This window comes from Patella vulgata, chromosome 2, assembly GCF_932274485.2.
Source record: "Patella vulgata chromosome 2, xgPatVulg1.2, whole genome shotgun sequence".
NCBI lineage: Eukaryota > Metazoa > Mollusca > Gastropoda > Patellidae > Patella > Patella vulgata.
The window spans coordinates 37486378-37499997 of NC_065880.2; the positions used below are offsets into that span (position 1 = coordinate 37486378).

General features: G+C 34.3%; 1 protein-coding gene across 1 annotated transcript in view; it reads right to left on the reverse strand.

Annotated features, from left to right (window-relative positions):
- LOC126811551 (syntaxin-binding protein 5) overlaps positions 1-13620 on the reverse strand; it is a 90493-nt gene that overhangs the window by 58521 nt on the left and 18352 nt on the right. Inside the window, exon 3 of the mRNA XM_056099211.1 lies at positions 1324-1405. Within this exon, the coding sequence (XP_055955186.1) occupies positions 1324-1405 (82 nt within the window). The remainder of the gene's footprint in view (positions 1-1323; positions 1406-13620) is intronic.

The window sequence follows — 13620 nt, forward strand, 5'->3', positions numbered from 1 at the left end:
TTTTTCATTCTGGTAAATTTTGAAATTCAATCCTGATGCTGCACCATATGAACATATAACCCATGATGCTGAATTCCACAAAGTACACCAAGTCTAAATGAAATGGTGTGAATGTAAATAAATGCATGCAGATTTGTATCTCAATCTAATGTATCAACATACCTTAAATTTACATCACACTGCACGTTTCACAAATATGAGAGGGAAGAAACTCCTATTAGAAATTGGTGATTTTTCTTTGTAATGCTTAGTAACTTCGATTGGCGTGGGATAAAAACATGCACAACTTTAGCGTGAAAACTGTTGGACAGGTTAGTATTAAAAGAATTTCATGTAGAATGGACTGTGTAGATACATGTACCACAATCATCTAGTTACACTCAATGTTGTAATTTTGTCAAATATTTATTGGAGTAGATCTCTTGGCATGTTGATATTATAACCATGCAACATAAATTCCCCTTAAAAGTAATTTAATTTTTCGCAGACAGCAAAATAAATCTGCCCACAGTAATTCTGTGTGCTATAAAGATGAGCATGTAAGAGGATTTGACATTATTGTTGTGATTTAATGTGAAGACTTAATATATACACCAGAGGATCGATACTTAAACTTCACTAGGCCACTATTTTATTTGGAAATTTGACAAAAGTCAGAACATTTCAGGAAAAAACAAACTCAATCAAATAAAAGGTTTGTCCGTTCTGAAAAGCCAAACATCCACATCCCAAAGACGTTATAATTATGAGGGATGAAGATTTACATTTACTGTACAATTTTCATCAATGTCAATCACCACAGATTTGTCTAATGGCTTTATTGATCGAATACAGATTTAAATAAAGACTGCATGTTCTTTTTTTTTCACGAAAATACCAAACAAATTGTTGGAAGCAGTGTAATGGAAAATGTTAACTTGTGAGTTGACGTAAAAAGCGAGACAACTTATTAGACTTGTAGCTTAGGTCACCTTGTCGGCTTATTTAGTTTTACATATATTGAAAATCTAATAGCTATTTTGCTGTCATGAAAACCATTAAGATGGTGAACAGGGAAATAATACAATTGGTTGCGATAGGCAGGCGCTTTTTCTAAACAATTAAAGAGAAATTACAGGGCTAATCTGTTACAGGATGAGACTTTAATCAGATTTACTTGCTTTCCTCACAATCTGATGATGCTGTTGCTATCTTCAATCGTCAACAAGATCAATTAACTTTTTAAGAGTTGTTTGAAGTTCATCATGATGATGTATTATTTATGTAGACAAACAATTGATTAAAAGCAGCACCTGAATAATATAGGTAATACATATGACTTACCTCATTAGCCAAGAAGAGAATCTGTGAGACTGCTACATCACCAAAATGTTCACATTGACAATCAACACCCGACTGCCCAATACTAATCATAAGAGTTAAGAAAAGCAAGTTTTCAAACATTTAATATCAACAATTAATTATATCTTTTCATCCATATTCATTAATTATCAAACTATGCAACCTTATTTATTACAAATGGTTTGGTGCCATAAAAGATATTATTTGTTTCAATTACTAGGGTGTTGAAAGAACAACTTTTAATGTTTGGAATGTCAAATCCAATTGTTTTTTTGATTCGACTTCCTCTTCAATTATCTAAAATATAAGATAATGGCAACCTGCCCTTCTCAATTTGATCAACACATATAATATATTCAGTAAATAATGTTTCTTATAAAAGGTATTGTTTTTTTTACAACCATGGTGCATGAAACAAAAATTGTAATTAAATCAAACTAATGGCAATCCTCAATTGAAAACTAATTAGTAATTAATTAGTAATCAATAAATCATTTCATGTCAAAATCAAAATTGATGATTGTAACACAGTTTTTAAATTTCAAATTTTAATTTGTATGATCCTTGCTAGGAATCTTTTTTCTAAATAATAACAACAACATGACCTGGGGTTGTTGGGTGTATTCTTATTATTACAATATTGATATTTTGTGATAGTAGAATCCACAGATCGAATATGAAGAACTGTCTGAGAATACAAATCACTGAATACGAATGAGTTACAACACATTGTATTAATTAAAAATCTATTTAAATCCAATGGAATATATAAAAGCTGTAAATCAACTTGTCTTTCACATCTCTGATCAATAAAAACATAACAAATCATTTTATTGCAATTTACTATCAAGAGTACATGCAAAGATTAACATTTCACAAACAAAACACCTCATCTTTAAATTGATTTTATCGACCTTTACAGGAATTGATATTTAATAAAGCTGATCGATAAGTGAGCTAGTTTTACTACCCACTAAACAAGCTTTCCATGTTACAGACAATTTATATACATTTCATGTTCATCTTTTTCTTATGCTTAATGTCAAACAAGTTGGTTTGGCCTTTTTCAAAGCAACTACCTTTGGTAACATATTGGATGACTTTAATGTGATATGTGGGAGTGTATGGAGCTGTAGAACATTGCAGCAAGTTTTTTCACTTTATTGCATGTAATCACGAATTCCTTGACACATTCTTATAACAGTAAAAAATAAAATGAACCATGTCTTACATTTCAGAACTGTCATCATATAAAAGAAAGTTAAGAGAACCACAAAATACACTCATGGACAAAAAGGAAACCCTGGCTTTTATATTTTTCCCCTCACAGATATGATGTGTTTTTTAAAACAAAAACATTTGTATTAAAGAAGGATATAATGTTACTTATTAAATATAAATAAGATAACATATTTATAGTAATCAACAACTCATCCATTTTTTTTTTTTTTTAACATCAACTACAGTGACAAGTTTCTTATGTTTACCTTTTGATTGACAAACTGTTGACAAGAAATGATGCCAACTCAACATGAACTAGTTCATTTAGGGACACACTTTATATTTTAAATTTCAAGAATTTGCTTCAGTGCGCGGGCATTATTCATGAAAATTTAAATCAAAATATTTTAAGGATGCAGCTTATCATTGGTTGAAGGTTAACAAAATAGTACAAAGTTTACACCTCAGATAATGAAAAGGTGGCATTCTTAAAAATTTTAGCCTAAGATTTTATGAATAAGGCGCAGGTCTTTTTGAAGTGGGAGGAAACCCAAGTTTCTGGAGAAAATAAAACAAGGTTATACAGGTAGCCCTACTCTTTACGCAAACATGCACAGGATCAAATCAAACTCATCATTTGCGTAGATTACAGGCCCTAAAGATTTATAGCCAGATTCTTACACCCCAAAATCACATATAATATTTGACATGTTTACATATAACTTAAGACAGTGAGCTAAATTTTGACTAAATATGTAATTAATAGGCCTACCGGTACTAAAAATAAAGGCTAACTGGAAAGTGTATTAGTGTAAGAGGGTTAGGTATAGTACATGTATATTTTCTGTTTGTTATAAAAGAGGTTTCTGAAGCAGAGCTATGCTTACTTTCATATTTAACACTCTCCTCTGGCCTATAAACATAAATCTATCAACCAATTGAAATATGAGAATATATTTATATACATGTACATGTATATACATGTATGGTTTGTCAAGTTTTACTCTCATGCAGGCCCACAGTACATGTATATATTATTATTATCATTTGTTTGTTTGTTAGAAATAGCAAACTCTAAAGATGGTACAAGCCCCTTACATATATACTCTTCAAAAAAAGTAGGGGATATTCAGAAACAATACAAAACTGCGGAAATGCACTGTTGTTTTTATTAGAAGGTAACTAGTGTATGTTCATATGGGCAGCTTATCTGACAGTCCCATTTCACTCGCAAAGAGATACACTGTCATAAGTGAAAATGGACGTTTTTGATTTTTGTCTTAATAGTGAGTAATTGCTCCACCAATCCTCAGACATTCAGCAATTCCTCGTGGCATGCTCCTAATCAACCGTCCAATCACGATTTGGGGCAATCTGACCCACTCCTCTTGCAGTGCCACTGTCAATTCTTGCAGTGTTGTCAGTTGACGTTGACGAACACGTCTCCCGATCATGTCCCAACATGCTCTATAGGGGAAAGGTCAGGACAATATGGTAACACTGGAGGTAGTCATTCACGACACGAGCGCGGTGGGAACAGGAATTATCATCTTGAAAGATGAAACGTCGACTTGCGCGTTGAGCAAAGGGCAGAACTATCTGTGCTAGGATGTGGTCACGGTAGTACACACCAGTGACTCCTTCTTGAACAATATGCAAGTCCGTTCTGCCAGTCATGGTGATTCCTCCCCACACCATCACAGACCCATGTCAGAATCTGTCATGCTGTCTGACGTCGTTAGCATGACGCTCATTTACACGCCTCCAAACGCGAGCACTCCTATCGGTAAAATCCAGAGTAAATCTGGACTCATCTGACTCATCGACGATTACCCAAATTTCGACGCTGCCTACACCATCAACGCCTGTTTGCCATGTGCTGGCAAGTTAATGGAGGCACAAAACGCGGTCGTCGCGCATGCAAATGGGCTGCATGTCGCCAATTTCTAATCATTTGGGGTGTAATTCGAATTCCTGTACCGTGGTACAAGTTAACAGAAAGCTGATTGGCCGTTTGTCCTCGATTTCGTAGGACCTGTGTACAAATGTATTGATCCTGGGCTTCTGTAGTGGCTCTAGAAGGACCTGAACGAGGTCTATCAACAGCGTTGTGTGTTTGTTGGTACTGGTTCCACAGTCTGCTGATCACAGACTGTGACACATTAAGCATGTTGGCTACAGCTTGCTGTGTAGAACCCATTTGAAGCATGCCAATAGCATGTGACGTTAATCATGTTGAAGACGTCTCATTGCAAATTAAGCGTAACACAAAAAAGTAAAGATATGCTAAACAGGAAATCTTATGCAAGAACTGATAGGAAAGCAAACATGGATAGGATAAACCAGCATACGGCAGTTTTCATCAACCCTTCCTTGAAGTGTCAAATCTGACAATGAACCCCATCCCACGTGTATGGCGCCTTGGCGTGTCACATGTGCAGCTCAGTGGTTCTGTTGAGGTGATAAGTTCTTCATCTGTGAACATACTCTCAAGGCATGTCAAGTGTCCATGACTATTTATCATATCACAACCTGCATAGGTATTTGCATCTGAATATCCCCTACATTTTTTTGAAGAGTATATATACCCAACTGCAGAAAGTTGTCCACACTACTAGGTTTATATTCAGATTTCTCTCATAAAGCATTGGCATGCACGTAAAAGATCCCTTGGCAGTTAGAATTCGATATAAGAGTAGGCCATAGTGCCACTGCCCGGACAAAATTTCCCTCATAGCACACTGCATGGCGTATGCCCGTCTTCATTAGCCCAGTATCGGAGCAGAACAGTAGGATGTTAAACCCCATTTCATTTCTCTCACAAAGCTACAAGTTTTATTCGTTTGTGAATTTTTTAGGATCAAGTAAGAATGTTCGCCTGTCACTTTATTGACTGGAGTTTATCTGTTTCACCATAGTCAGCATCCCATAGAAAGTAATGTTCGAATGGGAATTAAGATCAACTTAATTTGATAAGGTTATTAAGTTTTAAAAGCTACATGTACACACGGAAACACTAGCCAAAAGATTACAATTTTCCAAATCTTTAGTTGGGGATTTGTAATGTGTTTGAATAAAGCCATAATAAAAGAGAAAACTCATCGTAATTGATTTTCCACATTATGTCCCTTTAAATACATGTATGGGCAAATAAAAAATTATAAGCCATAAATAAAGAATTAATGTTTTATCACAGCTCACCTCCAAGCTTTTGTTATCACTGTTATACAGGATTTGTTTAATATGTTTTTCAATAAATTAACGTAAATTATGACATGTTATTAAGTCTGTCAAACTAGAGCATTTTGCTCTCAGAAACATTGACACATTGCTTTCTTTCAGAGAAATCCAAGCCAAAAGTGAGGCTGATGTCCCCCTCTCAATCCAAAATAAATACATGAGATATAATTGCACATTTATCTTTCTTTTTTTTTTAAAAAATAGAAAGATCAATCAACTGCTAAATATATAGCTGAAACATATATGCAGATAATGCTCATGATCGCACATGTTTTGATGTAGTGAAATCATACACCAAGTTCTACCACTATCCCTCTAGTAGACTCAATCGACCAATAAAATTGCTTCTCCGATTAGCTTTTAACTAAAAATGTTAATCATCAAATTCAGACAACACATACGCCTATTGAACAAATACACCAGGTATGAACATACTACCTAATTTTTAGTTATTGTGTTTCAAAGTCTTGACGAATCCAAACGCTTATTGCTACTTAGCCTAATGAGCTAAAGTATTAAGACTTATCTGTATGGTCCATCCATTATTTTTTTTGTATTTATCAGTGCCAATACATGTGTAATCGAAACTTTATCTAGATGGACTACTGCCAATGGTACTTTGACATGCACCCTAAACGTGTACCGTTCATAGTACCTTGGCTTTTCATCGCATCTGAACGACTAGACATATTTCTTGCCAGACCTTTGTTTGTCATCCAGATCCTCTGTTCTACAACACTCACTAGGGGAGACATTGATATATCCCATGGAACTGGGATCAAACCCGGGACCTTCTGGCAAGTGAGCCAGCATCTCACTGAGATACCAAGGCTTCAAGCCCAAAAGAGCTGAGTTGTTTTTTTAGAGATATTAAACAATCAGTGGTTGCCAGGCAAGATACGCTCACATTTTGCAAGAGACGGATAGAGAACAAGCTAAAAACAAAAGTGATTTTTCGTACAATCAGGGGCTATAATCCAGACAGTTATGATCTGTATGGTCTGAAATGTGCAAATATCGAAAGGGACTGAGATCTTTGGGATATAAAGATATATTTTAAGTTTCATCAAAATCAGATAAAAATTATGATCGTATGGCATACTTTCACACAATTTGCATACAAAGAGCGGCCATTTTGTCGGGCAGTTTTGTTTCGATTTTCCTGAAATTCGAATTCAACAATCATTATGGTGGAAAGGTGATGTATTTAAATGGTTTTTAAAATCGGATAAAAAATTGTGACCTCCAGAGAATCCACAAAGCTAAAAACGTGATTTTTGGTACAATCAAGGCCTATAATTCGGGAAGTAACAATCCGATATGCACGAATATCAAAATGAACCCAGATCTTTGGATTATAAACAAGGATTTCAAGTTTCATCAAAACCAGATGAAAATTGTGACCTCTAGCAGGTCCACAACCTTGATATACCATATTTTTACACATGCGTATGAGGGGCAGCCATTTAGTTCAGCAGTTTTGGGCCTATATTCACGTAATTTGAACTCAGTCGACATTACAGTGGAACGGTGATATATTCGAACGTTTTTTTTAAATCGTATAATAATTGTGACCTTTTTGTGAAATCAGGGGCCATAATTCAGGCAATTACGATCCGATATGCGCAAATATCGAAAGGAACCAAGATCTTAATCAAGTTACGACCCGATATGCATGAATATCGAAAGAAACCGAGATCTTTTGGATACAAACATGTATTTTAAGTTTGATCAAGATCGGATAAAAACTGTGCCTTCTAGTTCTAGAGGGTCCATAACCTTGCATGGTGTTACATACTTTTACACTATTTACGTACAAGTAGCAGCCATTTTGTCAAGCAGTTTCCTTCCAATTTTTATGAGATTTGAACTCAACCTTCACTGAGGTGTAACGGTGATATATTTAATTGTTTTTTGTTGTTTTTTTTAAAATTGAATACAAATTGTGACTTCTAGAGGGTCCATAAGCTAAAAACGTGATTCTTCGAACAATCAGGGGTCATAATCCAGGAAGTTACGTTCCAATATGCGTGATTATCGAGAGGAAACAAGATCTTTGTGATATAAACATGACAAAATCGAATAAAAATTGTGCCTTCTAGAGGGTCCACAACCTTGGCATTACATACTTTTAGACTATTTGAGTACAAGAAACGGCCATGTTGTCCAGCAGATTTGGTCAGATTTTTTAAGAAATTCAAACTCAACCTTCATTGAGGTGTAATAGGTGATATATTTAAACGTTTTTTGAAACTGAATCAAAATTGTGACTTCTAGAGGGTCCACAAGCTAAATCATGTTTTTTCGAACAATCAGGGACCATAATCCAGGAAGTTACATTCCAAAATGCGTGATTAACGAAAGGAACCAAGATCTTTGTGAAATAAACATAAATTTAAAGTTTCATCAAAATCATATCAAAATTGTGACCTCTTGAAGGTCCACAGCCTTGATATGACATACTTTTACAGTATTTGCGTTCAAGGAGCGTCCATTTTGTCCGGCAGTTTCGATTAAATTTTCACGAAATTGGAACTCAACCCTCCTTATGGTCTAATGGTGATATATTTAAAGGTTTTTTTTTTAAAATCGGATAAAAATTGTGACCTCTAGACGGACCACAAGCTAAAAACGTGATTTTTCGTACAATCAGGGGCCATATCTGGGAATATCGACAGGAACACAGAACTTTGGATTATAAACATATATTTCAAGTTTCATCAAAATCGACAAAAATTGTGACCTCTAAAGTGTCCACAAGCGAAAAACGTGATTTTTCATTCAATCAGGAGCCATAATTTTTTAAAATTAGATAAAAATTGTTACCTGTAGCGTGTCCAAATACAAAATGTGAAAGGACACACGGACGGACGGGGGCGACAAATTATACGTCCACATGAAAATGTGGGCGTATAAAAGTATTTTTATTTAAATGCTTCTTCATGTTATTTGATTTTTCTGATAAAAGAGAACAGTTGAGAGTTGTTACAACAGAAATATAAATTTATATTTAAAGCTGTGTTTGAAAGACAAAAGAACCGTCATTAATAATGGGTTGTGAAAGAGATATGAGATACTGTTATATTAAAATGGTTTTATATTCAGTAATACATTAACAGATACTTGTATTACAAGTAGATCAAATGATTGGTGCACAGATAAAAGCCAGAGCCAATGTAAACTGAATTTTAACTATAGAATCAGGTTGAGTTAATTTTCATTGTAAAATGCATTCTCATGGCAGCTAGATCAATATAGAGAAGTAGGCTCAGCAATATTACCACTTGAAATATGTTTCCTTGTCTGGAAACAGGTTTCAAATGTTCTTTAATGAGGCATTTCATTCAATTCTCCACCATTTGGATAAGTATAACAAAATTATAGGAGCTCTTCGTAGGTGATATTACATTTGTCAACACATGGTACAATTTTATGGACACACAATTACCGAGTTTTTAATACTAAGCGACGTTTCTACGAGGATACTCTCGTCTTTTATCATTTGCTTGATAAAGACGAGAGTATCCTTATCGAAACGGTGATAAAGACGAGAGTGTCCTCGTCGAAACGTCGCTTAGGATTAAACTCAGTAATTGTCAACTTTACTTGGTCTCTTATTGCAAAATTGGGACAAATCATTCCAGTAATTCCACGAATCTATTTTTCTCCTGTATGTATTCTGTTATATTAGAAATTGCAATGATAAGCTTAACCAGTGGTTGGTTGCCAGGCAAGATACGCCCACATTTTGCAAGAGATGGATAGAGAACAAGCTAAAAAGAAAGACCCATATTTCGTCAAAATCGGATAAAATTGTGACCTGTAGAGTGCCCACAAAACAAACTGTGGACGGACGGACAGACGGGGGTGACATAAAAACCTTCTCATACTACATAGCCTAATGGAAATTCATGTATCCAAACAAAACACAGTCACAGTTCCTGCCAATGGGTTATCATCTAAATATATGACATTAAGCACAAATCTGAATTTCATAGAAAATAAATTGGTCATGTACAGACGGATAAAACTGTGCAGGAAGATATGATTACTCAGGCTCACCAGCTGTATAAATGGCTAATAATAGTTGTTCAAGTAGCCACCAACAAAGCCAAGATTGTAAATAATGACAATAATTGTGCCATTATTTTGTTATTCTGTGCTTGAGGATTGATATTCCTACAAATTGATATGGTGATACTTAGTAAATACTTAATAAAGATTTTCTAGCATATGGTGTTTGTGAGTTGGATATCAGTTTCTAAATTCAATAAATCTGCTATCATGTCATATGAAAGCCAAAATATTTTTTTCATTCTTTCTAGCTAGGTTACAAAAATGCTACACTTTTATGGATATCTGTTCAATATGAAATGACCAAATTGATTCTTAATTTTATTCTTTCCGAAGTCTCTCTTAAAAATCTATTGTCCAAAATTGCTTGAATTTATAAATGTATGTTAAAATACCATAAAGATTGTATTTTTTAAAGGTTTTTCCTTCAGTGATATCTATGGAAAATCAATGAACATCTAGGTCTAAAAAGCAATATGATGGTCTACTACAAATTGGATTTAATGATGACTGGAAGAGGAATACTGGGAGGCCAAAATACATTTGTAGTATTGATGTAGAGACTGGATTAAGTTAAGTTCAAGATGTTATTGTTGGCATCTACATGATCCCCACACTTGTCTTCATTCTAATTCATTAATTTCCTTGCCATTTCAATGTTCGCTTACTATATTTTATCACCAGTTTGAAGGTAGATTCAGATTTCAAGTATTTATCGATATTGGTAACATGATGCCAATTTTATTTTCCCATGGAATTACCAACTCAAGATCTACAGTCAAATTCAGCATTGATTGTAAGAAATTACATTCTAACAAACGTCTGGGATCTGCAAACTTGAAAATATAAATCAGTATATCATCTAAATCTAATTAAAACAAAAGAATTTTGCCCGCCCACATCGTGTTGTCACAAAAATGACAGAATCAGAATGCAGCATAGCCCCCCCCCCCCAAAAAAAAACATGCAAGCTCCTATGACCAGGTAGTATTTAATACAGCCATTCACCCAATATTAAGGGGTAGAAAGATAGGTTGCCAGGCAATGAAACATACGCCCACAGCAGCTAAATCATCCGGGCAGTCAACAAGTGTTGTCGCATATATTTTTACTTTTTTCGGTAATGAAGCATTTATAATACACTAAATTCTGATTAAGAGTAACAACTCATGAATTAATTATCATAAAACCATTAGACCTTGTTTGGTTTTTATAAAGTTCTGCCCCATGCTAACGTTTAGTATACATGTACAAAACTTTTAATATCATGGATTCAGCTGTTCAAATCATAAAAATTCATTGAAAATCAATATACTTGTTCGTCTCAAGATCTTAAACTGTGTATCAATCTGAAGTCCATCGGATGATAACTTTAGCCTCTAGAGCGCCACAAGATTTTTCAAAGTGATAAGGGCAGTAGTTATTGGAATTCATTGAAAATCAATGGGATTGTTCGTCTCATGACCTCAAACAATGTGTATAAAATTAAAGTCAATCGGATATTAACTTTAGTCTCAAGATCTTAAACTCTGTGTATCATTATCAATCTGAAGTCAATCGGATTATAACTTTAGCCTCTAGAGCGTCCACAAGATTTTTTGAATTGATCAAGGGTCATAACTCTGGCAGTAATTATCGGAAATCGCTGAAAATCAAAAGGCTTCTTCATCTCATGGCCTTAAACACTGTATATAAATTTAAAGTCAATCAGATATTAACTTTAGCCTCTAGAGCGTTTACAATTAATTGTGGATGCCGGACGGACTGACAGGGGTGACAACAATATACGACCACATTTCAATGTGGGCATATAAAAACCATAACTGAGCACCCAAGATGGATTATCTAAAGTAAGTTAACAATGGTCAGCTATGACAGAGATTATAGACAATAGTAGTAATGAGATAATCCTTCTGCCAAGCTTTCATTTAAAGTTGTAAAAGTAGTTTGAGGAGATTAATTAGCCATATTTCGAAGAGCAATAATAATTGGCGTATGAGCTGAGTCAGCGGTTATTGCATATGTACCGAATTTGAAGCCAAATTTTGTAGTTTTGTCCGTATATAAAGTGGTGTTTTTCGCTGACTTTAGGGTATCAGATGGGAAATTACAAAGGCACCAGCAAAAACAGACAAGAACAACGCAATTCAAATTATTTCAACTGTGGCATTCATACACAGACCAGACTATTAGTACCAACCAGATACTAAAGAGATGTGGGGGAATTTATGGACCTAACTGAAGGACAAACTTACTAAATGGCTAACCTACTGAACGACATACTGACAGAAGAAAAAACATATTTATAAAAATTTATTAGTTGATCATGATATAAAAAAGTGTATTATTTAATAAATTGTTGATGTAATAAATAATAAAATGTATTATTTAATAAATTTGTTGATGTAATAAATAATTTAACATTATTATTTTTATAAATTGTTGATCTAATAAATTCTCATATAAAAATTTTTGATATAATAAATTTTTATATTACTGATTAATTTAATAAATAAAAAAAAATCAATATTTGTTGCGGTATTTATTTGTAACTTGGAATGATTGGGTTTTTTAAAGTTGGCATGAGTTGTCTTCTAACTTGGGATGAGTTGTCTTTTGACTTGGGATGAGCTGTCTTCTAACTTGGGATGAGTTGTCTTTGGGATGAGTTGTCAGGTATTCGTTTTAAAGATACACCGACGCACTCACATGATATTCTTTGAACTGTAGCTTTTGTTGGAGCGTAATTAGACTTGAGTCCCGTGACAGCCGCGTCGACATTCCTATCGGAAAAGTTGAGGTTTTTTAGTTGCATGACCAAATTATGGCATTCTGAAGTATATATCTTTGATTTTTGACATACAAAATTACTTCTTCCCCACGAGGTTGGGACTTACAACCAGTTTTTTAATTTGCCAAAACTTTATTATTATTAGCCTTCGTGCGAATCAATTCTTTTGAGGTCTTCCTTAGTCGATTTTTTAAACGAAAATTGTTTTTGTATACCTATAGATCCTTTTTAATAAATTCTAATTTTTCCTATTTAACTTGGTCAAATTCGTAGCATCGACAGATGTCTGTGTCTCTCTATTTATAAAATGTATCGTGCTGGAATCTGCCGATGGAAAAAAGGGGCTGTCGAAATAATCGTCATATAATTTTAAAGATTTATTAGAATTCTTTATATTTTTACCCAGCTTTCTAGTCTTTGTCTTCACTCTAACCAGCCTACTTTGAATACCTTTGTCATCAAACGTCACGCAGTCGTCTGTCATGTAAAGCAGTAATTATAGACTGGTGCTCTGTATTGGTCGAAATTTTATTAATGATGCCTAGTACTAGCCTACATGTATTTGTAATTCTTGCAAAAGGAAGTTTAGTTATTGTACCAAGATCATAGTGATCGCCCAAACCAATGCTGGATAGTAATTCATCGTTGGACGTCATGCCTGCTAATTGATTCGATTGACAACTAATTTAAAAAGAGTCTGTCGGTCAATTCTTAAACAAAATAAAAAGATTTGTTTCCCCCTTAACCATAAAAGCCAATAGTCTCGAACAGTAAATCTGGCCAACCGAGACTTCCCTTCGTTTTGATTAATTCCCGGTAGCAAATTTAAAATACAAACAATTTGTTAATTTCCTAACTTGGCAAAACTCGTCTTGGGCAATTCAATGGCTATTTTATGAACCTTGCAAAATTAAAAGATAAATATGGGTGGTATTTTTATCTTGCCCCACACA